The sequence below is a fragment of the Elephantulus edwardii genome, unplaced genomic scaffold (genome assembly GCF_000299155.1).
Source record: "Elephantulus edwardii isolate Elephantulus edwardi_28Jun2011 unplaced genomic scaffold, EleEdw1.0 scaffold00036, whole genome shotgun sequence".
Taxonomy (NCBI): domain Eukaryota; kingdom Metazoa; phylum Chordata; class Mammalia; order Macroscelidea; family Macroscelididae; genus Elephantulus; species Elephantulus edwardii.
Window position 1 is genome coordinate 2,788,220 of NW_006399786.1, and position 25,520 is coordinate 2,813,739.

General features: G+C 41.8%; 1 protein-coding gene across 1 annotated transcript in view; it reads left to right on the top strand.

Moving 5' to 3' along the window:
- Positions 1-25,520, top strand: part of LCP1 (lymphocyte cytosolic protein 1 (L-plastin)) — a 67,968-nt gene that overhangs the window by 6,459 nt on the left and 35,989 nt on the right. Inside the window, exons 2-5 of the mRNA XM_006884552.1 lie at positions 20,567-20,653; positions 21,477-21,640; positions 21,818-21,947; positions 23,015-23,147. Coding sequence (XP_006884614.1) covers positions 20,590-20,653; positions 21,477-21,640; positions 21,818-21,947; positions 23,015-23,147 — 491 coding nt within the window. The 5' untranslated portion in view covers positions 20,567-20,589. The remainder of the gene's footprint in view (positions 1-20,566; positions 20,654-21,476; positions 21,641-21,817; positions 21,948-23,014; positions 23,148-25,520) is intronic.

Consider the following 25,520-nt stretch of genomic DNA (forward strand, 5'->3'; position numbering starts at 1 on the left):
CTTTGAGCTGTGGTGCTGGAGAAGAGTATTGAGAATACCATGGACTGCTAGGAAAACAAACAGATTGCCCTGGAGAGGGTTAAACCGGGTGGCTCCTTGGAGGCAAAGATTCTGAGTCTCCGTCTAACATACTTCGGACATGTTGTGAGGAGAGACCGGTCCTTGGAGAGGGACATCATGCTTGGGAGGGTGGAGGGACAGCGCAAGAGAGGAAGGCCCTCCATGAGGTGGATTGATTCAGTGACTGGGATAATTGGGATGGGAGTGTCAGAGACGGTGCGATTGGCACAGGACAGAGCGGAGTTTTAGGGCTGTTGTACATAGGGTCGCTATGGGTCGCAAGCGACTCAACGGCACATAACAACAACAACAACAGGTGACATCCACTCACTGAATGATGGTGGTATTCACTGGACTTCCTTGTATGTATATGGATATTGTCCTGTCACTCACAATATTGTACTTCAAGACAGATCTAGAAATGGCTTTTCTAACTATGAAAGCAACCCCATTTTTCCTCACCTTTTCATCTCTGGAGTAATATATTATATGATCATCCAACTCAAAATGCTCCATGCCAGTCCATCTTATCTCACCAGTGCCTAGTATTTTTCTTTATATTTATATTTATATGCTAAGAAACTCACTCCCATCAAGGCAATTCTGACTCAAGGTGACCCTCCACTGGGACTCTGAAGCTTGTCTCAATCTTAGCAGGAGGCTGCCCATTTTTATTCTGTGGAGCCGCTGATGGTTTCAAACTCCTCGAGACTTTTTTGGTCAGCAGCACAACACCCTCTGGACTATGCCGCCAGAGCTCCTTATAACTGTATGTTGTTATTGTTGGAGTCAGATCCGACTCATAGCTGATCCCCCAATGGATTTTCAGAGGCAATAGATCACATGGAAGGAAGTAACGTCCAAATAAAGTGTCCTGAAGGCTGTAAGGGATGAGAAATTGTTTTAATTGTGAGTGAAAGAATAGGGAGGAGGAAAAAAAATTACCCACTTTCTGAGTTAAAATAAGTTTGGATCAACTTAATGTTTGGATCAAGGTATAATAAGTTTGGCTCAACTTCAAAACTGTGACTCTGTAGGTTCACTTACGAGGAGGCTGTTTCTTAAATATGGTCAGTTGTTTTTTCTGGCGGAAGGAAAAGCTAAGATGTTAAATTGGGGAACTAGCAAAGCCACAGCTCTGTGGTTGCAGCATTGATTCTTGTTTTAGTCCAGGACATGGGTGGGCACGTTCTCTCTCTCTCTCTCTCTCTTTCTCGGTGTGGGTGTCTCACTCTCTGATTCTGTGAAGGCTTAATAGCAAGGAGTCACATTGCCAACCCTATGGAAAATTAATTATAAATGTAAATCATCTAGATAATTTTATTTCCTTCCCCCACTCCCGGTCTGGTCGCACTTTGAAGAAAGTAGTTAATTAATGATGTTAAGTATCTTGATTTAAATGATACCCTGAATTTTGATCCTCAGTTTGGTGGTCATCACTAAAATATAGTTGAACTGTGTATCCAAATGTATGAAGTAAGAAGTCCAAAAATTATTGTGTAAGACTTGCATTTTTATCCTACTTGTCATTTCTCAGGTAAATTTCAGGGTTAGCATTGCATTGGTAACCACTGGTAAAACGCTTTAAATGTAGCCTTTTTGTATCTGGTTGACAGCATCTGCTCACATGGCCCTCTCCACAATTAAGGAAGAAGAGTCCGATGTTTCCTATGGAGTGAGCTTAGTAATAGATTCCAAGTGAGTTTCATGACAGCATGAAGGATACTTGTTCAGATTGTCATTATTCTTGAATATTTCACTGTTGAAGACATCAAATAAAATCTATCTGACATTATCAGTGCTTCATAAATAACTTGAAATTTCAAAGATTGAATTTTGTGCATAGTTTGGAGGACTTTTGGATCCCCCTTCCCTCATTATTTTTCAGGGAGTAAAAAGTGGGTGACCCGGTGGCTAAAGAACTATGCTGCTAACACAAAGGCACAAAGTTTGAATCCACCAGCTGCTTCATGGGAGAATGATGGGCAATCTCCTCTCATGTGATTTATAGTCTCTGAAAACCCACCAGAGGGTCAGCTATAAGTCAGTTCCAGCTCAAAAGCAAACAACGACATTATTATTCAGGTTAAGACATTTGTCAAAAATATCACTGAGTCTCAGTTCTATTTCCATGACCACAGACAGTGACAGTTATGACGCCACATCTGTCTGGTGATGATCTCCTTGCCCACACCTATCCTGCTGATCTTTCATAGTCTACGTTCTTCCTTGAATATCATGTGTGTTGTTCTTGTTGAGTGCCGCCGAGCTGATTCCTACACAAGTCAGACCTGCATTATAGAGTCGAACTGCCCCAGAGGGTTTTCTAGATGGTACTTACAGAAGCAGCCTTTCTCTTATGGAGCCACCAGGTGGTTTCAAATCACCAACCTTTCAGTTACCAGTGCATTTTGCTACCATTGTGCTACATGGGCTCCTTATATCATATATAAGGTCAGTGTTTAAAAGCTGGTGAGCCTAAAATCTGCTGTTCCTGAGTGTGTGAAACAGGCAGGTATGGTAATGAAAAGGGAGCAAGCTTAGAGCACAATTTGGATTCATATTCTATACTTCAAAATGGGAAAGCAGGGCAAGCCTTGTAATGCTTCTTAAGCCCAGCTTTCTCATCAATATATAGGAAAAGAATAATTTGCTCCCTTGCCCTGCTCGTAGTCTAGTTTCCTTTTCTCCATTTTGTTGGTCTATATGCATATGCACTGTGCCATCACTACTGGAAAACTCAGGGACATCTGGTGGCTTAGTGGTAAAGAATTACACTGACAACTCAAAGGCACACAGTTCAAATCCACCAGCCACTTCTTGAAAGAAAGATGGATCCTGTGCAATTTATAGCCTCTGAAAACCTGCTGGAGGGTCATCTGAATCCGTTTCAACTTTAAGGTACATAATAACCACAACATCTTCTTGACTTTATTTTATTGAGTTCTTATTATTTCTTGGAATCATGTTAAGCCCCTGACATATATTTGCTCTTTTTATTTCCACACAAAAGCTACCTAAAATACTTGATACTTTTTTATCCTTATAACATATGAAAAACTGAGGTATAGGGAACTTTCAGTGGTTTGTTCATAAATGCTTAAAGTCAGAATTTACATATTAGCTCTTGTCCATTTCATGTTGGAAGTTTCTTAAAGATGTTTACCTTTTTTGTTTGTTTATTTGTTTGTTTAAGCTGCATTGTATCCTCCAACAATTTCCACAAATTGCTTTCTGAGCACAGGGTTAAATATATCTCTCTGTAATTAAATACTGAGTAATGGTCAACAACTTCAGATTGCTCAACAGGGAAGGGTTCCAACTTTACTTCCACAGATTTGCTGATGTACTCAGTGTATTTAAAAAAGAAACGAATGAGGAATGTATAGTACAGCATCCTTCAAATTGTGGTTATTAAGGTTTACTGGGCTGTTGAGCCACTTAAAATTTTTCCAAAAGAAATGCAAAAGCATACCCCATAATAATTTGTTATGGATGAATATGTCTACCAATCAAACCATAGCCTTCCCTGTAGAGATTGTATGGATCATCAAATGAATAAAAGTTCCCTACCTCAATCTGTAGCTCAGTTTGCTTTTTCTGGGAGCAGAATTAGATCTTCTAAAAGAACAGCTGATTGAAAATGAGGTCAAGTTAAGAAATGACAGAAGCTGCTGTTGTCATTGCTAATATGCCCATGTCTGCTGTAGATTGTCTAGGTGATTTTTCAGCCCAAACTAATGCCGGAGGAAGTAAGGGCTGAAGGGAAAATAGAAGGTAGACCTGGCTAACAGAGCAGTGTAAGGTGTACCAGAGAGGGAGGAAGTGATGTTCTCATCACAGGTACCAGAGAACTTTTTTTTCTTCTTTGCTTTTCATGACTCATGTTGAGTGTGGTTGGGTTTGTTTTCTTAAAATCTCTGTGCACCTCTCCAGTTGGGCCGAACTTCCCCAACAGTTAGAAGGTGCTTTCCACTGTAAGTATCTTGGGCAAAACTAGACCTAAAAACCCTTGACCACACAACACCACCAGATCAGTCAGTGTGATGGTTGTTTCTTTGGTTGGCATCACCTGTAAATTTGGAAGTGTCTGTTGACTTGTGGACTCTGCCTGAGAAACAGAATTCAACGTATGAGACAAACCCAGCTAAGAACATTTGGAGATAGAGCATGAACCAAAAAATCTAGACTGAAGCTCAGAAAATTTATGTCACATGTACAAAGACATGTAACAAGAAGTTGCTGAATGAAAAAAATCTAGCATCGCTTCACATAGCAGTTTGCTTCCTCTGTCTTTTTCTTTCTGCTTTTTTTTTTTTCGTGTTATTATGTGTCATTGAGTTGGAACTGACTCATAGCTGACTCTCCAGCAATTTTTCTGAGGTTATAAATCACATAGAGGAAATCGTTCATATTTCTCTTACAAAGCAGCTAGTGGATTCGAGCTGCCTGCCTTTGGTTTGGCAGTGCAACTCCTTATGCCATCAGAGCTCCTGATGATTTTTGTTTGAGAGTTTTTTAAATGCAGTATGCCTACAATATAGAGACCAAGGTGCACATGATCCAGGCCATACTCTTCACAATTACTTGATATTCATCAGAGAGCTGGACAATGACTAAGGATGGCAGAAAAAGAATTGATGCCTTTGAGTTGTGGTGCTGGAGAAGAGTATTAACATACCATAGACCACCAAGAGAATAAACAGATCTGTCCTGGAAAGGGTGAAATCAGAAAGCTCCTTGGAGACAAGGATTTTGAAGCTCTGTCTCACATACTTTGGGCACATGGCCAAGAGGGACCGGCCCTTGGAGAAGGACATTATGCTTGAAAGGGTGAAGGGGTAGCACTGGAGAGGTGAAACTTAGCCTCACATACTTTGAGCGTATTTGTTCCGAAGGGCCAGTCCTTGGAGAATAACATCATGCTGGGAAGAGTGGAGCATCAGATAATGAGAGGAAGACCCTTAAGGGGATGAATTGACACGGTGACTGGGCTTGAGCATGGCAGAGACTGTGAGGATGTAGCAGCGTAGGGCAAGAGCCTGTCTGTTGTTCACAGGATGACTATGAGTTGGCATCATCTTGATGGCACTTAGCAACAGGAGAGAAATGGGTTGTGTTCTTGCACAGTTGAAGCTGTGAACTCAGGAATCTGTGCCAGCCTTGAAACATGTGGAAGAGGGAAGCCCTCCCCAGACTCTTTTATCCATCCATCCATCCATCCATCCATCCATCCATGTGGAAATACAATCTGTATTTCCAATTATGCTTGAGTATCAAGTTTAAGTTCTTTAAATGCTAACTTACTAGATTTTCCCCATGCCTTAACTAGCCCAAACCACAATCACAGAGGGCCCCTTTCTTTTTTCAGACTTTTCCGTGACTCACTGTGAGACTTTGGGGAATAACTTCATTTTTCAAGATCCCCATTTTTCAATCTCTAGCATATATAGTTCCCTCTTTGCTTGACAAAACTGTATTTTCTGTATGTGGATGATGATATGAATAGGATGCTGTGTACATGTAATCGGGGCAAGATGGACTTTCACAGCACTGAACAATATTTTTAAGGCATTTGTATTTGTGTACTTGTTAATTTAGAGGATCATTTTCCCTCTCAAGAACAAGGATTACTCACTATTCATCTTTGCCTTTCCAATACCTCAAATGTGGCGAGTGCTTTACAAACTGTGAAGGACTGACGAACAAATGACAGGTGTAAAGGCTACCACTAAGGAGGCTCCCATTGTTCAGCAGAAACAGGAAGACAGGGACAGGAAAGGGCAGGTCAAGTTCGGTGGTATTTTGATTCTCCCTTAACTCCCTTCAGGATGTCGAGGAACTCAAGAAATATTTAAAAGTGTCAAAAATATTAAAGAAATAAATAATCCCAGGAAGAAAGGGCCCCAGTCCTAAGTAAATGCTGCAAAAATGTATTAATTGACATAAAGTTAGAGCTGAGGAATCCCAAAAGAGAGCAGAGGACTTACAGGAACTCAACAGCCACACATTTCAGGAAGGAGCCCTTGAGGGAAATGCTCATTCACCCTGGCTGGACTCATACTATGTGACTTGAAGTTGCTTGTTTCAATCTCACGTCCCTTGCATACAAAGTGGGAATCATAAGTACATTGCACAAGACTGGAGGAAGAATTAATTGAGATGATACACAGAAAGCATTGTAATGCTGAGCAACTCTTCCGAAAACCTTAGTTGTTGTTGGTATTATTATAAGGTCCCTGGGTGGTGCAATGGTAAAATGTTTAGCTACTGACCAAAATGTTGGAGGTTGAATTCTACCCAGAGGCACTTGGGGTTTAGAAATCCAGATCACTGTGGGTCCAAAGACGTCATTGTGCAAATTACAGTGACATAGATACCAGTAGCCCATTTGGAAATCAGTTGTTGAAAAAAACTTATGGAGGAAAAACAAAACAAAAACCCTACGGAGGATAGTTCTTCTATGACCCACATGGGTTGACTACAAATCAATGCTGGTTTTCTTAAAATTATTTGTTATTGTCCAGGTAGTCTCCTCATTTTTCTCCAGTAATTGTTTTCTTGGGTTCCAACATAGGCTTTGTCTGGAGAATATTGTTGTTGTTAGGTACCATCAAGACGGAGCCGACTCAAAGGGGATTTTCCACTGGGATTCAGAGCCAGCAAATTGCACTGGAAGAGATTGCCCATCTTTTTTTATGGAGCAACTGGTAGATTCAAGCCGCATACCTTTGGGTTGGCAATGCAGTTCCGTATTACTCAGTCCCTATTGAACTCTCTCTGGAGAATATACATGAAAATCCACAAGAATGAAGTAAAATACTGATTTTTCAAGTGATCTCCTACTTATCTTTAGAAATTCAGTCCGGGTATCACTTTTTCCAGGAGGCAATCTTTGAACCTTGAAGGAAGAAGTTTTTCTTTTTTTTTTTTTTAGCCTCTAAAAACTCCTCCTAACTGCCCAAATATGGGAGAAATATGAGCAGTCTATTCCTGTGTAATTTACTGCCTCTGGAAATTCTGGAACTGAGAGTCAACTCTGAAGCGATTCTGACTCAGCAGTACATAACAACATGTGTCCAGATTGAGCACACAGCAAGTACCCTATCCAGTTTGTGCCTCTCTGCTACCAAACTGCATAGGGTGGGCTTCATCTTATCTTTGTGCTTCCAACATCTAGCACAGGACCTGGAATATTGTTGTTATGTACTGTCTAGTTGGAACCAACTCATAGCTGAGTTCTCAGAGGCAGTACATTGGATGGAAGGAGAGTTCCCATTGTTCTTCCAAGGAGTAGTTGGTAGTCAAACCACCTGCCTTCGGGTTGGCAGTGCAACTCTTACCACTAAGCCATGAGAGTTCCCTGGCATATGTTGTTGTTGTTGTTATGTGCCGTCGAGTCGTTTGCGACTCATAGCGACCCTATGTACAACAGTCCTAAATCCTGCTCTATCCTGTGCCAATCGCACTGCCTCTGACACACCCATCCCGATTACCCCAGTCACCGAATCAATCCACCTCATAGAGGGGCTTCCCCTCCTGTGCTGTCCCTCCACCCTACCAAGCATGATGTCCCTCTTCAAGGACCTGTCTCTCCTTACAACATGGCATATAGTAGGTATTATTTAAGTAAAAGGGGAGGGGGAGGAATAGCAGAGGAATCACTGCTTGTGATTATGATTGTGGAATCCCAGGTTATGATTATGAATCATAATCCAATTTATGACAACTTCATGTGTGTCAAAGTCAAACTTTGTTAAGTGGGATTTTCAGTGGTTGATTATCCGGAAATTGGTTGCCAATTAGACCTTTTGCTTATGATGCTAAGTGTGTTAACTATGCCATGGATACTTGTTGAAAAATGTAGGGCAAGGTTCCGCTCTGTTGTTCATAAGATCCCCTTGAGTCACAGTCAACTCAACATCAGCTAACAAACATCGTCTAGCAAGAGTGAATGAATGAATAAGCAAAATGCTGAGCTAGTGCTGTAAAGGCATGATTTTTTGAGTGAGATCTGCTGAGAGAGTAGGAGGGAAAACACACGGCCCCACTGCAGGTGAAGATTTTCATCCAGCAGCCAGAAGAGTCAACTCAGAACTCAAAGTCATTGCCACCCAGTTGGAACTAACTCATAGCTGAGCCTCCAGTGGGTTTTTAGAGGCTGTAAATTGTTCTGGAAGAGATTTCCCATTTTCTCCTGCAAAACAGCTGATGGATTTGAACCTTTGGGTTCAACCCTTTGGGTTGGCAGCATCACTCCTCACTGCCAGGCCACAAGAGCCTTAATGCCATGTCAAGAATCAGTGTACGGTACTGCAGGGACACTTAGCTTGTCTGGGCCATTATCACCTACAAGGGACAAATGGTGTTTACACAGTACTTTTTAGCCACAACTAGACAGTACCCTCTCAAAGTCTAGATTAAGTCTCCCTCATGTGCAGGGGAGAAGCAGTAGTAGATTCTCTCCTTCTATGCGAAAGAACCTAAGCTCAATTTCCAGCCAATGGACCTTAAATGCAGCCACCACATGCTTGTCTGTGAGTCTTGTGTGCCACTGTGATGCGAAACAGGTTCAGCGGCACATCTAGACTGAAATGGACACAGATAGAAGACCTGGTCAGCCAACAAAGATCTTATGAACCACAATGCTTCAATACTAGCAAGCCTGGGAGTACAAGTTAGGGCCTGACTTAATAGTAGCTAAGAACAATATGTGCCAGAAATATATATATAATTCTACTAGAAAATTTGAAATTATCATGGAAAAAATAGGTTTTGTAACAAGAGCAGCATTCTACCTTTGGTTTGGAAATTTTTTATAAATGAAAGAGTGAAAATAAGGAGGGCTAAATTCAGGCCCAACAACCGCTGCCTGTGAGTTTGGGCACATTTTTTAACATGATGTCATTTTACTCATTGATGACAAGAAGCAGGGCAGCTAGACAGGCCTGTTGCACAGTCTTAAATTCATCATTAGACATATACCCAGAAGACAGAGGGAAAAAAATTACTGGAAGATTTTTAAAACAAGCCCTAAAAAGATCAGACTGGAAGAATACAAGTGGCCTAGTAGCCAGTAAGCATCACAACACATGTTGGGATATTATGAATTAAGCAGCCTCTGAAATTCCCGCTTCAGATAACAAAAGAAAAAGGGAGCTTTAACTGTAGCAGAAAAGATTCAGGTGACCAGGTAGGGAGATGTGACACCATAGAAGCTGTCAGATTTCCTTATTTGGAGATGTTTAAGAAATAGCAGGTGGTTTGGTTTCTGGGACAGTTGTGTACCCTTTTGCCTAGAAACCAGAGTGAACTGGATCAGTGAGTTTTCTGCTCTGTGTGGTGATATCCCAGAAAACACACCCACATGATTCTCTTGTGAGATGTTCCCTGACAGAGTGTTCCATGCTGCTGAGGTAAAAAAGAGACTTAGCGAGACTCATGCCCCAGCTGGGTTCCTCTCAGAAGTCACATCAGGCCACAGTGGCCAAGGGTGCACTGGCTTGTTTGATCTGTATGAACTTTGTGCATACACTTGTCATTGCTATCTGGAGGAATCCCTGGCAATGCAAATGGCTTATGTGCCTGGCTACTCACTGAAAGGTTGGCTGTTCAAGTCCACCTGGAGATGTGTTAGAAGAAAGGCTTAGAAATCTACTTCTGAAATATCAGACATGGAAAACCCTGTGGAGATTCCTGTAGACTCCAGACTTTCTGGAGTCAAGGCAGCTGATTGACTGCCTGAAACTATTACTCTGAACTATTCTTTAAAACTTAAACCAAAAATGCTCCCTGAAGTCTTCCCAAAACTTGTTAGGTGTTGTCCTGTTGACTCTGACTCATGGTGACACTATAAACGCAGCACATCAGAACCTTGCCCCAGCTTGCTCCACCCTCACACTCTCCACATGCTTACGCCCATTGTTGCTGTCACTATGTCAGTCTAGCTCTTTGAGGGTCTTCCTCTCTTTTCCTGACTCTCTACCTTTCCCAACATGATGTTTTTTTCCCAAGGACTGGCCTTCCTGACAGCATGCCCATGTACAGTTCTAAAGAACATAAATAAACACCAGAAGATAACATGTCCACAGCATGTGAGACAAAGTCTCACCATTTTTGCCTCTATGGAGCACCCCAATTGCCCTTCCTTGAAAATAGATTTGTTTGTTCTTTTGGAATATTCATGAGCATATTCAATACTCTTTGCCAACACCCCAACTCAAAGGTAGCACTTCTTCTGTTTTCCTTGTTCATTAGCTTAACTAGTAAATACGTTCTTTTAAGAACTATCTTTTTTTGTGATCAAACTGACAACAGCAACTTTAGAGATCAGAGAAGAGTCTTAGGGGACTGACAGTGAGTGAGCTTATGGTGATGGAGGGAACAAATCAGAAAAGGGAGATGAGAAGAATGGTTGCACCAACTTGAAGATTGTTCTCGATGTCATTGAAGTGGGTATTGAAACAGTTGAGGTGATGTCTGTTGGTATCAGCAGCTAAACGATGCTAAATAACTGGGAGTGGGGTGTCGGGGGAATGGAAGAAAGACAAGCCCGTGGAGCAGAGTTCTACATTAACACACATGGAACTTACAATATGGAATTGGCTTAAAATCTCAATATACAGATGAGGGAAACGGAGGCACAGGGCAATGATATGCAGCCTGAAGCTACACAAACAGATGGTTGCCTTGGTCTCCTGCTGGCCAGGTTAGGTACTTTCTTTTAGTTTCTGTATCTACTGCCTCTCTTTTTTACCTTCTTCTGGTCTGTTCTTTAGTGTCACACATGTGTTTTAACTATGTAAACTACTTTTTTGCACGAGCTGATTTAGGTTCATCTTGTTGTTGCTGTTCTCATGTGCCATCAAGTCACCTGTGAGCCATATGACTCTATGTCCAGCAGCTCTGAATCCTGCCCTGTCCTGATCCAGTCTCATTAATTCTAACACAACTACCCACATTGCCCCAGTTCCTGTATCAATCCATCTCATCAGGGATCTCCTTGTTCTGTTGCTGTTCCTCCACCCTTTTGAGCATTATGTCCTTCTCCAACGCCCAGTCTCTCTTGGCCACATGCCCAAAGTAGGTGAGATAGAGCTTCAAAATCCTAGTCTCCAAGAAGAAAGTTTGTTTTACTCTCTCCAAGACAGATCTTTTTGTTTTCTCAGTGGCCGGTGGTATGTTTAGGACTTTTCTCCAGCACCACAATTAAAAGGCATCAATTCTTCTGTCATCCTTTACTCTTTAATGTATTTTCAGAGAAACACATTTGTGAAAAATGAGAGAATGGATGACTTGATATTAAGGTAATTGTGCAATAGTGGCAAAACCAAATAATCAGCTCTTTTTGAAAAGCAGTAATTGGACATACTCTGAACTTTTAGTACAATATTGTGAAGGACAGCACAAAAGAGGAAGACCCTAGATGAGATGGATTGACTCAGTGACTGGACTACTAGAGGTTGGTGTGTCAAAGACAAAGAGGTTGGCTGAGTATAGAGCAGGGTTCAGAGCTGTTACACACAGGGTTGCTATGAGTTGCAAGTGACTCGGCAGCATATAACTAACAAAAAAGTCTAGATCTTAAAGTTCTTGTGGTGAAATGGGAAAAGAAGGTAGCTGTGGATTTCCAAGAGTGTCTGGATGGTTGCAGCTAATGTGCTCAACTTCTAACCAAAAGATTGGAGGGTTAAATTCACTGAAATGTGCCTTGGAAAAACAACCTGACAGTCTAGTTACAGAAAAGAAGATGTTGAAAACCCTATGGATCAGAGTTCTACATGGGTTGGCATGAATCAGCTGGGTTGGTTTGGTGGATTTTTATGGCATTAGCCAAGGGGGATCTTCATCTACAAACCGGGAGGAGATGTTGCTGGGACACCATGAGTGTTTCCCCACTGTCACCCTGGTATATCCCCTCTGCTTCTTTGGAGCTTTGTTCTGAGTCCTAGTCTTAGGGGGTTTGGAACCTTTAAAAGTCAACATCACCAGGTATATGCTGAGGGAAGGAGGAGATGAGGAGATTAGGACTTTTTAATTGGCTGCAGAGCCAAGCAAAACAAAACAAAACAAAAACCCCAGCTATACCTTCAGAACCTGTTCAACTGAGGAATCTAAACACACTCATTTTCAAAACAATCTCAGATCCATCAGGAATAATTTGGTCTCTGGCTTCCCCGAGCGTTTGTATAGAGTAAAAGAGGATGGGTGGGAGCTGTTTTACTTATTAGAGCTGTGAATAATTTCTTTGCTTTCTACCCTGAGGTGTTTATATTAGTGTTGAGGAACTATGGATACTGAACTCTGGAGAAACACTTGGTAGTTGGTATTTCTCAACCAGAGGAAATCTTTTACTCATAAGTAGTTTCTAACTGATGACCCCATGTACTCTGAAGGGTAGAACTGATCCAGAGTTTTCTTGTCTCTAATTTTTCTGAAACCAGTTCACCAAGCCTTTCCTTTGTCATACCGCTGAGTGAATTTGAATATGCAATATATGCTATAAATATTTAAGAAGATACTATACTTATGTAATAAAGGGCTATACATATAGCAGTCAATAAATTAAAATATTAATTGCACTGGGTAAATCTGCTGTCAGGGACCTCTCCAGAGTACTGAGAAACAACAGTCAGTCTAAAGACTAAGGCGTGCCTGATCCAGGCCATGGTCTTTACAATTACTTGCTATGCATCAGAAAACTGGACAATGACAACGGATGACAGAAGAAGAATTGATGCCTTTGAGTTGTGGTACTAGATAAAAGTCTTGAACATACCATGGACTGCCAAGAAAATAAACAGGTCTGTCTTGGAGAGGGTAAAGCCAAGTTTCTTCTTGGAGACTAGGGTTTTGAAACCAGGTGAGACCAGTCCTTGGAGAAGGATATCATGCTTGGAAGAGTGGAGAAACAGCTCAAAAGAGGAAGATCCCAGATGGATTGATACAGTAACTGGGGCAATGAGAGTAGGTGTGTTGGAGTCAGTGAGACTGGCTCAGTACAAGGCAGGCTTCAGAGCTATTGTACAGAGGGTCACTATGAGTCACAGGCGACTCAATGGCAAAGAACTGGAATTATAATAACAACATATGCTATACCATGAAACGCATTTGACTAATTAACAGAAGATGCAAATCATACCTAACTGTCTGGCATGCTAACTCAACTTAAACAGAGATTTAGAAGAGATGTTTCTTTGTGATCTGGGGACTTGCTGTACTTGTTGCTCACTGAGGTTGCACTGGAATTACTGATGTAGAGCTGGGAACTTGGGTCCTGACTTTTCAATTTTGTTTCGTTCACTCCCTGAGCTCAGTTGCAGGAAAAGTAGGGCACATTCAGGAGTCCATGTGTGATGCGATCCTGGGTGGCAGATGCCTCCGTGGTCCTGGCAGGTCATGTAATCAGACGTCAGTGTATTGAGTTAGAATACTGACCTGCAGTGTCCTTACATTTCTCCCAAGGGACTCCTGACCCAGGCAGAGCTGACTCTCTGGACAGGCCACTTTCCCCCATCTTTTCTGTAAATGCTAGCAATTTAACACTAAGTCTTTTTTCTATTCCCAGTGTCTTGGCTTTCCAATGATGACATTAGGAAAATAACACAAGTGGCTGCTTTAAAGAATAAAAATGTATCATTTCACAGTTCTGTAGGTAAAAGTGCAAACCAGGGCTCTGCCACATCACCTCTGTCAGTGGCCTCTTCCGTGACCTAGTTTCACGTATCTGCTCTTGATTCTTGTCTTCCCTTTGTTAACAATCCTCTCGTGGCATCTGTCTTGGTCTGTCTTCCCTTTGCAGGTGACTGTGTATGTTTTGCTTTGCTTTCATAACTCAGAAGCTGTTAGGTTGAGGACCCATCCTGCTCTGGTGTGACGTTACTAGCATAGTTAAAGAAAAACCCCAGTTCCAGACAGGATCTTGGTCACAGGTACAAGGGCCAGAATGCAGTATGTAATATCAGGGGAGACTCGATTCCATTCACAGTAATCAGTTATGAAACTTCTCAGGGAAAATTCAGCTTTCAGTTCTACATTTACTTTAGAGAGCACAGTTCCTCCTGCAAGTCTGTAGGATTAGTGTTTTATAATAAATTCATACAAATGGTTTCGATATTCATATATCAGAGAAATTGAGTCATATGCTTTTCTTAAAAGAATTAATTCTCAGAAATTCCCTTTTACTGTTTTCTGAGAAGTACCATACTCATACTCCTTCAAAGAAAGGCTCAAACTCCAAAGCAAATAGGAATGAACAGCTTTGTGGGTTTTGCTATTTTGGGAGTTAACACTATTATCATTTAACATTATAAATAATCTTAAGATTTTTTTTAAAAAGCCCCACAAAACCCAGACTGCTCTTTGGCCATATGTCTTGAGATTCTTTAACTATTGATTTAATAAATTTAAGTGCTCCCAGAAAACCCCTCAATTAGACAAGGCTTAGATGAATGCTTGAAAATTTGTCTTCTCCTATTTATGATGTGGGTGGATATAGGGTTCCAAAACTTGCCAAGAGACATTAAAATGGTGCCTGGCAGGGCATGGTTAGATGATGCAGCCAGAGAAAAAGGCAAACTCAGTATAGTTGTGTCTTTATAGTTGACTGTCAGTGTGGGTCAGGACTTGATCAACTTTACTCACTCTATTGTAGGACATAGATTCCAATATGCACAAATTATAAAGGGTATACACACACCCTGCCTCAAGGTAATCACACTAACACACTAGCTAAAAACCTAACATTTGTTTCTACCCAACTTGGTATCCTTCATGGAAACAGTTTGATCTACATTCTAACTGCCTCTTCTTCCTGCTTCTCTGCCTTGTGAAAATGCTGTCATTTTCATTCCGTTCAATTAGTGAATCAGTTCAATTAGGGAAGGAGTTGGACTCTCCTCTGATAGGGAACTTAATGGCCCTTTTAGTGGTAATTCCATCCTTTTCCTGTTTTCCCCAGCAGCAGCCACATTTACAAATTCTAGACTGTCATTGCTTTGAGTACTTGGACAGGGACTTGGAATTTTACTCATTAGACCCTCAGTTTTGTCTGTAAGAAGGAGTTGTAAGAAATCATTTCTGAGATGTGTATTTTAGAAGGCAGTATTGGTTTGATATTTTGGTATTGGATTCTGACCTCCCGTACAGGTTTGCTATACAGCCACGACCTGTCTATAAGTGGTGACTGGCGTGTTACTATCACACTAAACAGATTTCAGCAGAGGATCCAGAGCTGATCGTCTGCTTCCAAAATCAGGCAATAAAATGGACAAGAGGGGAGGGAGAGGGAGTGGAAATTAGTGAATGAATGAGTAGGGTGAAGAGAAAGGGAGGGCACAGCAGGATTTCACTAAGAAGATGTAAATAATGACATTGTGTAATTGTGATTGATGTTCTAAGACAGAGTGTACATGAGTGATTGAATAGATACCAATAAAAATGACTGTTCTTAGGTGTCTTTGAACATGACTCATAGCAACCCCGTGAACAACAGGTCTGAACCTATCCTATCCTGTACCATCCTCATCATTTCTGACATATTTGAGCTCATTGCAGCAATCCCTATGTCAATCCATCTGGTTGAGGGTCTTCCTCTCCTTCACTGACCCTCCACCTTTCCAAGCATGATATCCCTCTCTACGAAATAGCCTCTCTTAACAACATGCCCGAAGTATGTGAGATGAAGCTTTGTCATTTTTACCTCCAAGGAGCACTCTTAGCTGTACTTTCTCTAAGACAAAAAATTAGCATATTAAAACCCTCACAAACCCCTATGGCTCACCACAGGTCGATCCACCACTGATAATGTGATGGACAATATTTTACTTTTCTTGTAAGTGGGAGCTCTGGGAATCAAGGACTAACTCAGGGGCAGCTAACGGAATGCTGGACTAGTTTTCCAGGGCTGCTGTAGCAAAGCCCCATGAATCAGGGGGCCAAGGAGAATTTAAATTATCAACTCACAATTCTGGAAACTAAGGGTTCAAAATGAGGGTGTGGTTTTATCAATTCCTACCGAGGTTCTGAGGAGAGTGACCTGTTCTGTGCCTCTTTCCCAGCTTCCGGTAGGCAAGTGGCCTTTGATGTTCCTTGGTTTGTAGGCCTATCTCTCCACATCGGTGCCCCTGCCTTTGCAAGACCATCTTGCCTCTGTGTTTGTGTCTCTTTTCTTTCATATGGGTACAACTTACATGAAATTTGATGCCTTATAACTCCAGTATGACCCTCAGTTAATTTAGCTGGGAATATCTTTAGAGGATCTGTTTCTACCCAAGGTCACGGTCAATAGGACCAGGTATTAGGACTGCAACATATCCTTCCTGGGGACACAATTCAACCTTACAGCTTTCTTCTGTCTCTAAGTGTGAGGTCATATTGCCAGGATGTATTGCTCGTGCTGATGGTAAAATCAACCCTCTCCAGGCATATTTGTTTTTGGTTCCAACAACAGCAGACACAGTGTCACAGAAATGGAGCCTGGTGGCTGCCTTCCCTCTAATTCAATCTACTGCTCTTTCCTTTAGCCATTCAATCAATGAAGTGCTTTAGATTTTTCATATTTGAAGGCTTTCTCACTATTTGACTTCTCCTTGTTTCCCTTACTTTCAAACCTCTTAGAAAAATACCATTACCCAGATGCCCAAAGTTTTTGTCTCTTCACCTACTTGACACAGCTTCTTAAAATCATCTCATTTTGAAATAACCTTTTCCTCTTTCCTCTCTATGCTATTTCAATGGACTTTTCCCCCTCAAAATCTTTCTAAAATTCTTTTCCCTGTTGTCAAGGAGATACACAGCAAAACACACAACAATTCAACCATTTCTGTCTCTATAATTCAGTGACACTGATTAAATTCTTCAAGTCATGCAACCATTTTCAGCCTCTTGTTCTGAATTGTTTGTTCCCCATTAACATTAACTCGCTGTTCCTTTAAATTACTAACTCTCTGGCAGTTTGACTCCACCAGCTGTTCCATGGGAGAAAGACAGGAGTCTCCTCCTGTGTGCAAACCAGCTGGAGGGGCAGCTATGCATTAGTCCTGACTCCACAGGAATGAGCTCAGTTTGTTGATGAAGCAAAACCAGGTCGGGATGAAATGATAACTGAAATGAGAACAATTACAGGTGAAAGCCCTGGAGTGGGAGACTCAGAAGAGTGTAATGAGCTTTTCTAAATTATGTTTACACTGTTAGGATACAGTGACATTCTGAAAAAGTCTGAAATATTATTAGAATTATCAAAAGCAGAAACATGAAGTGATAGGAAAATGGCACCAAGTAGACTTTCATGATACAGAATTTTCACAACATTTTAATTTGGAAAAAACCCCAAAACACTTTCCATGAAAGACAATAAAACGAGGTATATCTGTATTGATAAATAGTATAACAGAGAGCCAAGTTTACCTAATCACAATAATTTTAGTAAAGTGTGTATGTATGTGTGTAAGCCATCAGTTTAGGCATAAAAGCCTAAAGGTTTCTTCTCTTGACTATTGGGTGAGAATATCACTGTGAAAGCTCAGTTGCACCTGTTTGTCCCTTCCAGGTAGAGTGAATTGTTTAACTGATAATGTTTCCCTTCTGTGCTATAGTCTAGAGAACGTGGAGCTGAATTTTTAGCCCAATTCTAACAAAATGTTTAATTAAAGTCTTGAGAATTTGTTTCAGGTATTAAAGGTCCTCCCTGTCATCATCCTATTTCATCTCATACCTATTTCTTATCTAAATATATCATTTAATTTTTTGTAGCACATAAGTTTGTACATATCTTTGTAACTTGACTAATAATGGTTTTGGTAGGAGTCATGATGGGAAAAGAAAGGATGACAAGAAGGCAAGGGGAGAGGAGGGTCCTGCAGGGATGGGGGGGCGGAGCAGAAAGCAGGAAGAGGGAAGGGAGGAGGAAGAAGGGAGAGGCAGAGAAGGACCCGGTACCTCTGCGATTATGATGTGTGAATTAGCTTGTTTTTATAATTTATCCTCAACAATTTTTCACTTTCTCTTAGAGAAACTGAAGGACCTTTTCAGATATGTGAGATGAATAATAACAAAATAAGATTTTTATAAATTCAAAAAGGAGTTAGTTTGGTTTTGGTCTTTGTGGGTTTTTCTATATTAGTAATGCAACTCAAAATCATGACAGTGGACAGGCTTACTGGTCTGGCAAGATGGGTGGAACCCCCAAGGTTATGGCCCTCACTCATCCTTTGAGCCTGTGGCACAACTTGGAATCAACAATAAACAGATCTAGAGGGCAAACATGAGAGTTTCTGTAGTGTAGTTAGTCATTATCATATTTGCCTAACATGCAAAAGGTTCCCTGTTTGAAACCAAGCAGAAACAACAGAGGTCTTTTGTTTAGGGAGCTCTGGTGGCTCAGTGGTAAGGAGTTGCATTGCCAACCTAAATGCTCACAATTCTAATCCACCAGCTGCTCCCCAGGAGAAAAAGGGGCTATCTTCTCCCATGTGATTTAATTGCCTCTGAAAACCCTTTTGAGGCTTGGCTATGAGTCAGGGTATTTTTTAACCCTGTCATCCAGGTCCCTCACCCGTGTCTGTTCCTACCAGGAGATCTAGCACGTTTCACTGAAACCCCTATGTGAAACATTCACTATAGACTACACATTGGAGAGAATGACATTCAGAGCCTACCAGCCTTTCTGCCGGAGAAGCCTGAGGCAGTCTGCTGGGTAAAGACTTACAGCCTGAGGAACTCTGCAGGCGAGCTCTACTCAGATCTCCAGGGCTGCTCTGAGCCACAGTGGACGACATGGCCGTGGCTTCGGGGTTTCGTTTAGATCAGCTGGATTAGCTAGGAGCATGGAGAATAGAGCACACATTTTCTGTTTCATTTTCTCCCCTCCACTCCCAAAAATTCAGTCATCTAGTCAGCTGAGATTCCTAGTAACCCTCTTATCACGTGTCCTGGGCTGTAAATTTTAACAAGAGGATATTTCGTCTTTGCCCTATAAAGGCCACTGTTTTTATGGCCCTCAGTGACTCTTCGAGCCTGTGGCACAACTTGCAATCAACAATATAAACAGATCTAGAAGGAGATCTAGAAGGTGTTGGTACCTTCAAGTTGAGGATGACTCATCGAAACGCTAGGAACAACAGACCTGAGTCCTGCCCTCTTCTGCACCACCCTCATCTTCTCTCATATGCTTAAGCCCATTGCTACAGGCACTGTGTCAACCCATTTTGCTGGGGGTCTTCCTCGCTCCCTCTCTCTGACCCTCCACCTTTCTCGGCATGAAGATTTTTTCTAAGGACTAACCACTCCAGACAACATTCTCAAAGTATGTGTGTCAAAGGCGCACCCCTGCATGAAGAAATAACAGTGGGAAAGGGAATACTAAACACATCATCAGAATCGATTCCTAGCAGACCTTCCGGGGTGTCTGATGCTAGAAATCCTTCAGGGGGAAATTGCTCGTATTTCTTCCACGGAGTCACTAGTGGACTTGAACTGTAAGAGAGGGGCAGCCTTTGCAACCCCTTTGCAGTAGACCTTAGCAGCTCAACTCCTTAAAGGGAATGTAGTAAAACCGCAAGTCCCTCAGCATCCCAACTATGACCTATTCCCTTCCTAAATATTTAGACAACTTAAATAATTCCCTTTGAAGTTATAAAATTTATACATTGGCTCAGCAAAATATTAATTTTCAAATTGAACATTGAAAGTATCTCCCTGAGAATACATTTATGCAAAAATTTAAGGTTCTAGTAGTCCACTGCTGTGTTGTGAACTACTTTAAAACCTTATAATTTAAAACAAAAATCACTGTATCATCCCTCAGGATTCCATTGTGGACTGGGCACAGCTGGGTGAGACTCCTCCTGCTCTTTGCGCTATTGAGGTGCGGAGGGGAGTGGGTGGAAGGGACTCTGGTCCCCCGGGAGCTCAACCCGTCTACAGAGTCCGCGGTGGCCTCCTCAGTTGTCTGGCCATTGATTGAACTGTCTGAGCCAGAGCTCCAGTCATCCTGCATTGGTCTCCTCAGGCATTTGGGTATCTCACAACATGGCACATGAGTTCCAAAATGAGGCATTCAAGAAGGAAGGAGCAGAAGTTTCCAGTCTCAGTCCTACCACTTTCTAGCCATAAAACCAGTCACTGTTAACTAACTATACATAGCTCTTGATGTGAGGAGGGGAGGGTTCTTTGGGGGTGATCTTTAAATGGGAGATGGACTCAAACTCAATGCCATGAAGTTGGAAACAACTCATAGCTGATGCTCCAGCAAGATTTCCGACTATAAATCTCCTAGGAGGAGTTTGTTCTGCTTTCTCCCTTGGAGCAACAGGTGGTTTTGAACCACCAGTGTTGGGTTAGCAGCACAATTCCCTTAGGACTAGTAAGCACTAGTTCTTCTTTTTGGAACAATTATCATGTAGGAAGCAAGGGAGGACTTCTCCCTTTAAGCAGGAACTGCTTCTTGTGGTACTTTAAGAATAAAGATGAACAGATGTCCTTCTTTGTGTCACCTCTGCCTCACCAGGTCTGTTACCTAAGCAGTCAACAATGGCTCGGGGATCAGTGTCTGATGAAGAAATGATGGAGCTCAGAGAAGCATTTGACAAAGTTGGTGAGTAGAGCTGGGACCTCAAGTCACACAAGACTCTTCTTTACTGAGAAGCTTCGGGACAGCCTCAGAACTGGTAACAAAGGCAAAATTGTGGAGGCAAGAGGAACCCAGCGGTACCAGCTAGAGGCTCAGGATACTCATGTTCTAAGAAAATGGTTTCCCTCCCTGTTAAAAAATGAAAAACTGGACTTTCTCCACTAGCAGCTCTTCTTGGAAAGGACTACATTTTTAATTAAAAAAAAAATATTTTCTGCTTTCTTTGTGTTCATTTGGTTTCTGCCTGCCACTTCACAGTCACAATCTCTAATGCTTGAGCCCATTTTTACAGTCTCTGTGTCAATCCATCTTGCTGAGAATCTTTCTGTGACTCTCCAACTTCCCCAGCACAAGGTCTTTTTCCAAGGACTGGCTTCTCCTAACAAGAACGGCGCAGGACAGGGAGAGGTTCAGATCTGAGCTTCATGGGGTCGTTAAGAGTTGTAGTTGCCTCAGCAATACCTAACAGCAAACAGTTACATCACACACTAATGTCTTAGTCTTTATTTCTAAACCTGTGATTTTGTTTCCCTCTCTTTTTATAATTGTTTCTTCAGATTCTGTTGCCCAGTCCTTTGTCTTAAAATGATGACTTATTGACTCTAGATTTGGGGTTGATGCCCATGATCACACCCAATATGACAGGCCTCTCCCGAGACCATGTTGTTCTCCTGGGACAAGCCAGGACCTTCTGTATCTGTCTCCCTTGCCCCGCCACCTCTATCTAGTCTTTTCTCAGTTCTCTGATTCTGTTAGTGGAAAGTTTGATTTGTCCTTTGCATCGCAGATACCAATGGCAATGGATACATCAGCTTCAATGAGCTGAATGATTTGTTCAAAGCTGCCTGCTTGCCCCTGCCTGGTTATAGAGTGAGAGAAATTACCGAAAACCTGATGGCAACAGGTGATCTGGACAAAGACGGGAGGATCAGCTTTGATGAGTTTATGAAGGTTAGTGTGGTACGAGGAGACACATTTGAAACTTGGAACTGGTGTTCTCTTTCCAAAAATATTTGCAGGGAGGGGAGCTCTGTGCTGACTAGGCGTGGGTACTTCGACATGATATTGTTTCCTTTGTAGTTTTCTTAATCACAACTTGGAGCTCTAGGGATACATTATGTTTTGCAGCTTTTTAGTGGACTGAAAAGCACAGATGTTGCCAAGACCTTCAGGAAAGCAATCAACAAAAAGGAAGGGATTTGTGCAATTGGAGGCACCTCGGAGCAATCGAGTGCTGGCACTCAGCATTCCTATTCAGGTAGGATGGACTGGTGGAGGAAGGGTGGAGATGGAGGGGGTGTCAGGATGAAAAGAGAACTGAGGTGGAGAAAGAAAGATATAAAAAAAATGAGTCCAAACCTTTTAGGATTACACGTTCTAAACCGGATACTCAAACTAAGGAGGCTCAACGCAAATGTATTGACTATCTGTTTAGTTGATTACACAAAGACATTTGACTGTGTGTATCATTATAAATGACAGGCATTAAGAAGAATGGGTATCCCAGAGCACTTTACTTATGCTTCTATGAATGCTATACCTAGACCAGGAAACTGTTGTCCAACAGAGCAAGGGAATACTGCGTGGTTTAAAATCAGGAAAGATCTGCATCAGGAGTGTAGCCTTTCTACCTGTCTATTCAATCTGTACTCTGACTAAATCATTCATAAACTTGGACTCAGTGAAGAAGAATGTGACATCAGGATTAGAGGGAGACTCATTTACAATCTGCGCTATGCAGATGACACAGCTTTACTTGCTCAAAGTGAGAAGGACTTGGAAAAACTTGCTACAGAAGATCAAAGAATATACCCTTCAATATGGATAGGATCTCAACATCAAGAAAACAAAAATCCTCACCATTGAACCAATAAGCAACATCATCTTAGATGGAGAAAAATAGACATTTTCCATGATTACAACTTACTTGGATACGTAGTCAACAACTTTGCTACCAGCAGTCAAAAGATCAGGAGATGAATTGCATTGGGCAAGTCAGGAACCTTTCCCAAATTACTGAGGAGCAATAATATCATTGTGAAGATTAAGGTGCACCTGATTCAGGCAAAGGTCTTTCCCATCACTTGCTATGCATCTGAGAACTGGACAATGAATAAGGATGACAGAAGAAGAATTGATGCCTTTGAGTGTGGTGTTGGAGAACAGTATAGAATATCAGGAAATAGGAGATGATAGAATAATATAACAAACCAGATTATCTCAAAATGGCTCTACTAAGCATGAGATTCTAAGATCTATGTGTATAATTTTGTTTACATCAGATTTCCTCTTGGCAAATGAGTTATTTTATTGTTTTCTTTGTAGAGGAAGAAAAGTATGCCTTTGTCAACTGGATAAACAAGGCCCTTGAGAATGACCCTGATTGTCAGCATGTCATCCCAATGAATCCCAACACAAATGACCTCTTTAGCTCCGTTGGGGATGGCATTGTTCTCTGGTAAGTACCACTCTCTTCCTGGTGTCTAAAGATTCCCACCCACACATTAGCCCCATCCTTAGAACATCGACAAAGAATTATGCTTACCGTGCCTCAGTTTACCCGAGAGCTCAACATTCAACCAAAAACGCTCTCCTGCCTTTTCCTTTGGGAGATCCATGAGTGTAAACAAACTGTTATTCTCATTGTAAATGTACACTGAGGTATGTAAAACTACTTTTGGGGGGGTACATAGTAAAAATAAGTACAGTATTGTTGCTGCTGTTAGGTGCCATTGAGTCAAGTACAGTTTATAGTTACTCTCTAAACCCTGTCCTATCCTGTGCCATCCTCATAATCTCTGACACACTAAAGTCTATTGTTGTTGTTGTTATGTGCCATCAACTTGCCTGCAAGTCATAGAGCTAGAATGTACAACAACCCTAAACCCTGCTCTATCCTGTGCCAATCTCACTGTCTCCGACACACCTACTCCCTTTACCCCAGTCACTGAATCAATTCATCTCATTGAAGGTCTTCCTCTCTTGTGCTGTCCCTCCACCCTCCCAAGCATGACATCCTTCTCCAAGGTCTGGTCCTGCCTTGCAATATATCCAAAGTATGTTCAGAATCCTTGCCTCCAAGGAGCAACCTGATCTCACTCCCTCTAAGATGAACTTGTTTGCTCTCCTAGCAGTTCATGGTATACTCGATATGCTTCTCCAACACCACAGCTCAAAGGCATCAATTCTCCTTCTATCATCCTTTGTCATTGTCCAGCTTTCTGATGCATAGCAAGTAATGGCAAAGACTATGGCCTGGATCAGGTGCACCTTAGTCTCCAGACTGACATCGTTGCTCACTAGAGTAATCCATCTAGTTGAGGTTCTTCCCTTCCTTTGCCAAAAACCTATAGTTCTAAGCATGATTCTTTTTTCCAATACTGACCCCTCCTAACAACTTGCCCAAAGTGTGTGAGACTATCCCTCCCTCTGAGGAGTATCCTTGGCTGCGTTCTCTCCAAGATATATTTGTTTATTCTCTTGGGACATTTAATGCACCACAATTCAAAGGCATCAATTCTTTGGCTGTCTTTATTCATTGTCCACCTCTCAGATGCATTACAAGTAATTGAAAATACTGTAGCTTGGATTAGTCACACTTTCATCTTTACACTAAACACTGTAAGCATGACAAAGACATGATAATAATCCAAGACCAATAGCAGTAGCTTATGGAATAGATGTCACTTTGGGCCATTTGACAATAACCTACCACAAGATGTTTTGTGGGAAGCAAACATTGAGTAGGTTCCAACTAACTTCCAATTCCAGCCGAATGAAATATTGCCCAGTCCTGCACCGTCCTCACGATCACGGGCATGCGAGGTCTGCTGTTGTGGCCACTGTGCACTTTGAGTGCCCCTCATCTTAGGGAGCTCATCTGCCAGCCTTCCACCGACCACTATTCTGCTGTGATCTACAAGGTTTTCACTAGCTGATTTTCTTTCTAGTCTCTCTTAGTCTGGAAGCTTTGCTGAAAGCCTGTCTACCATAAGTGATTTTGCTGGTATTTGAAATACCAGTAACAGAGCTTCCAATATCACATAAGCCACTGCATTATGACAGATGGAAAGATGGTGATGTGGGTACTTAAGATTCATGGCAGCATGACAGTAGAAGTGATTCAGTAAAACTATAATTCTTTAAAAAAGGGACTTTCGATGCTGCACACAGACATGTGAGTCAAAAACCTACAAGAATGTTAGCTCTAAACTCAGTGCTGTCAGTTCAGAGCCCTATCATTGAAATGGCCTGGTAGTTCATGCCCTTGAAGCCTCTTGGACACCACTGAACACAGTGCAGGTGAGGAGGCTGGACGTACCCAGCATGAGGTGGATGCAGGAACTGAAGGGAAGGACAGGGGCCACACTCTGAACTCCCCTCCTTCTGTTCTGGCCAGAGCAGCTTTTATAGATCAGCATGGGATTTTATTTCAAAAAGATTTAACTGCTAAAGATGAAAAAGAAAGACATTTTAATAATTTGGAAAAGAATAGCTTTAGAATGGTTACACAACTTGAAGGTTGTAATTGACATCACTGAATTGGACATGCAGATATCAGAGAACTGATGAATGTTTTATGGTGCATATTCTGGCCAAATACTAAGAAGAATTAAAAAACATAAGAGCAAAATCAAATCCTATCCCCGAGACCACCAGGATCTTCCTTTTATCAATCTGCTGGGCTCCCAGTCTAGGGAATATGAGTGATGGGATGAATGCTGTGGGTGTCTCCTGCCCACTGTCCCACATTGCTGGTTCCTAGTCCCCCAACCCTGCACACCCTGCTTCTACCTTACAGCTGTGGTTTAGCCTTTTTGGTTCCCACCCC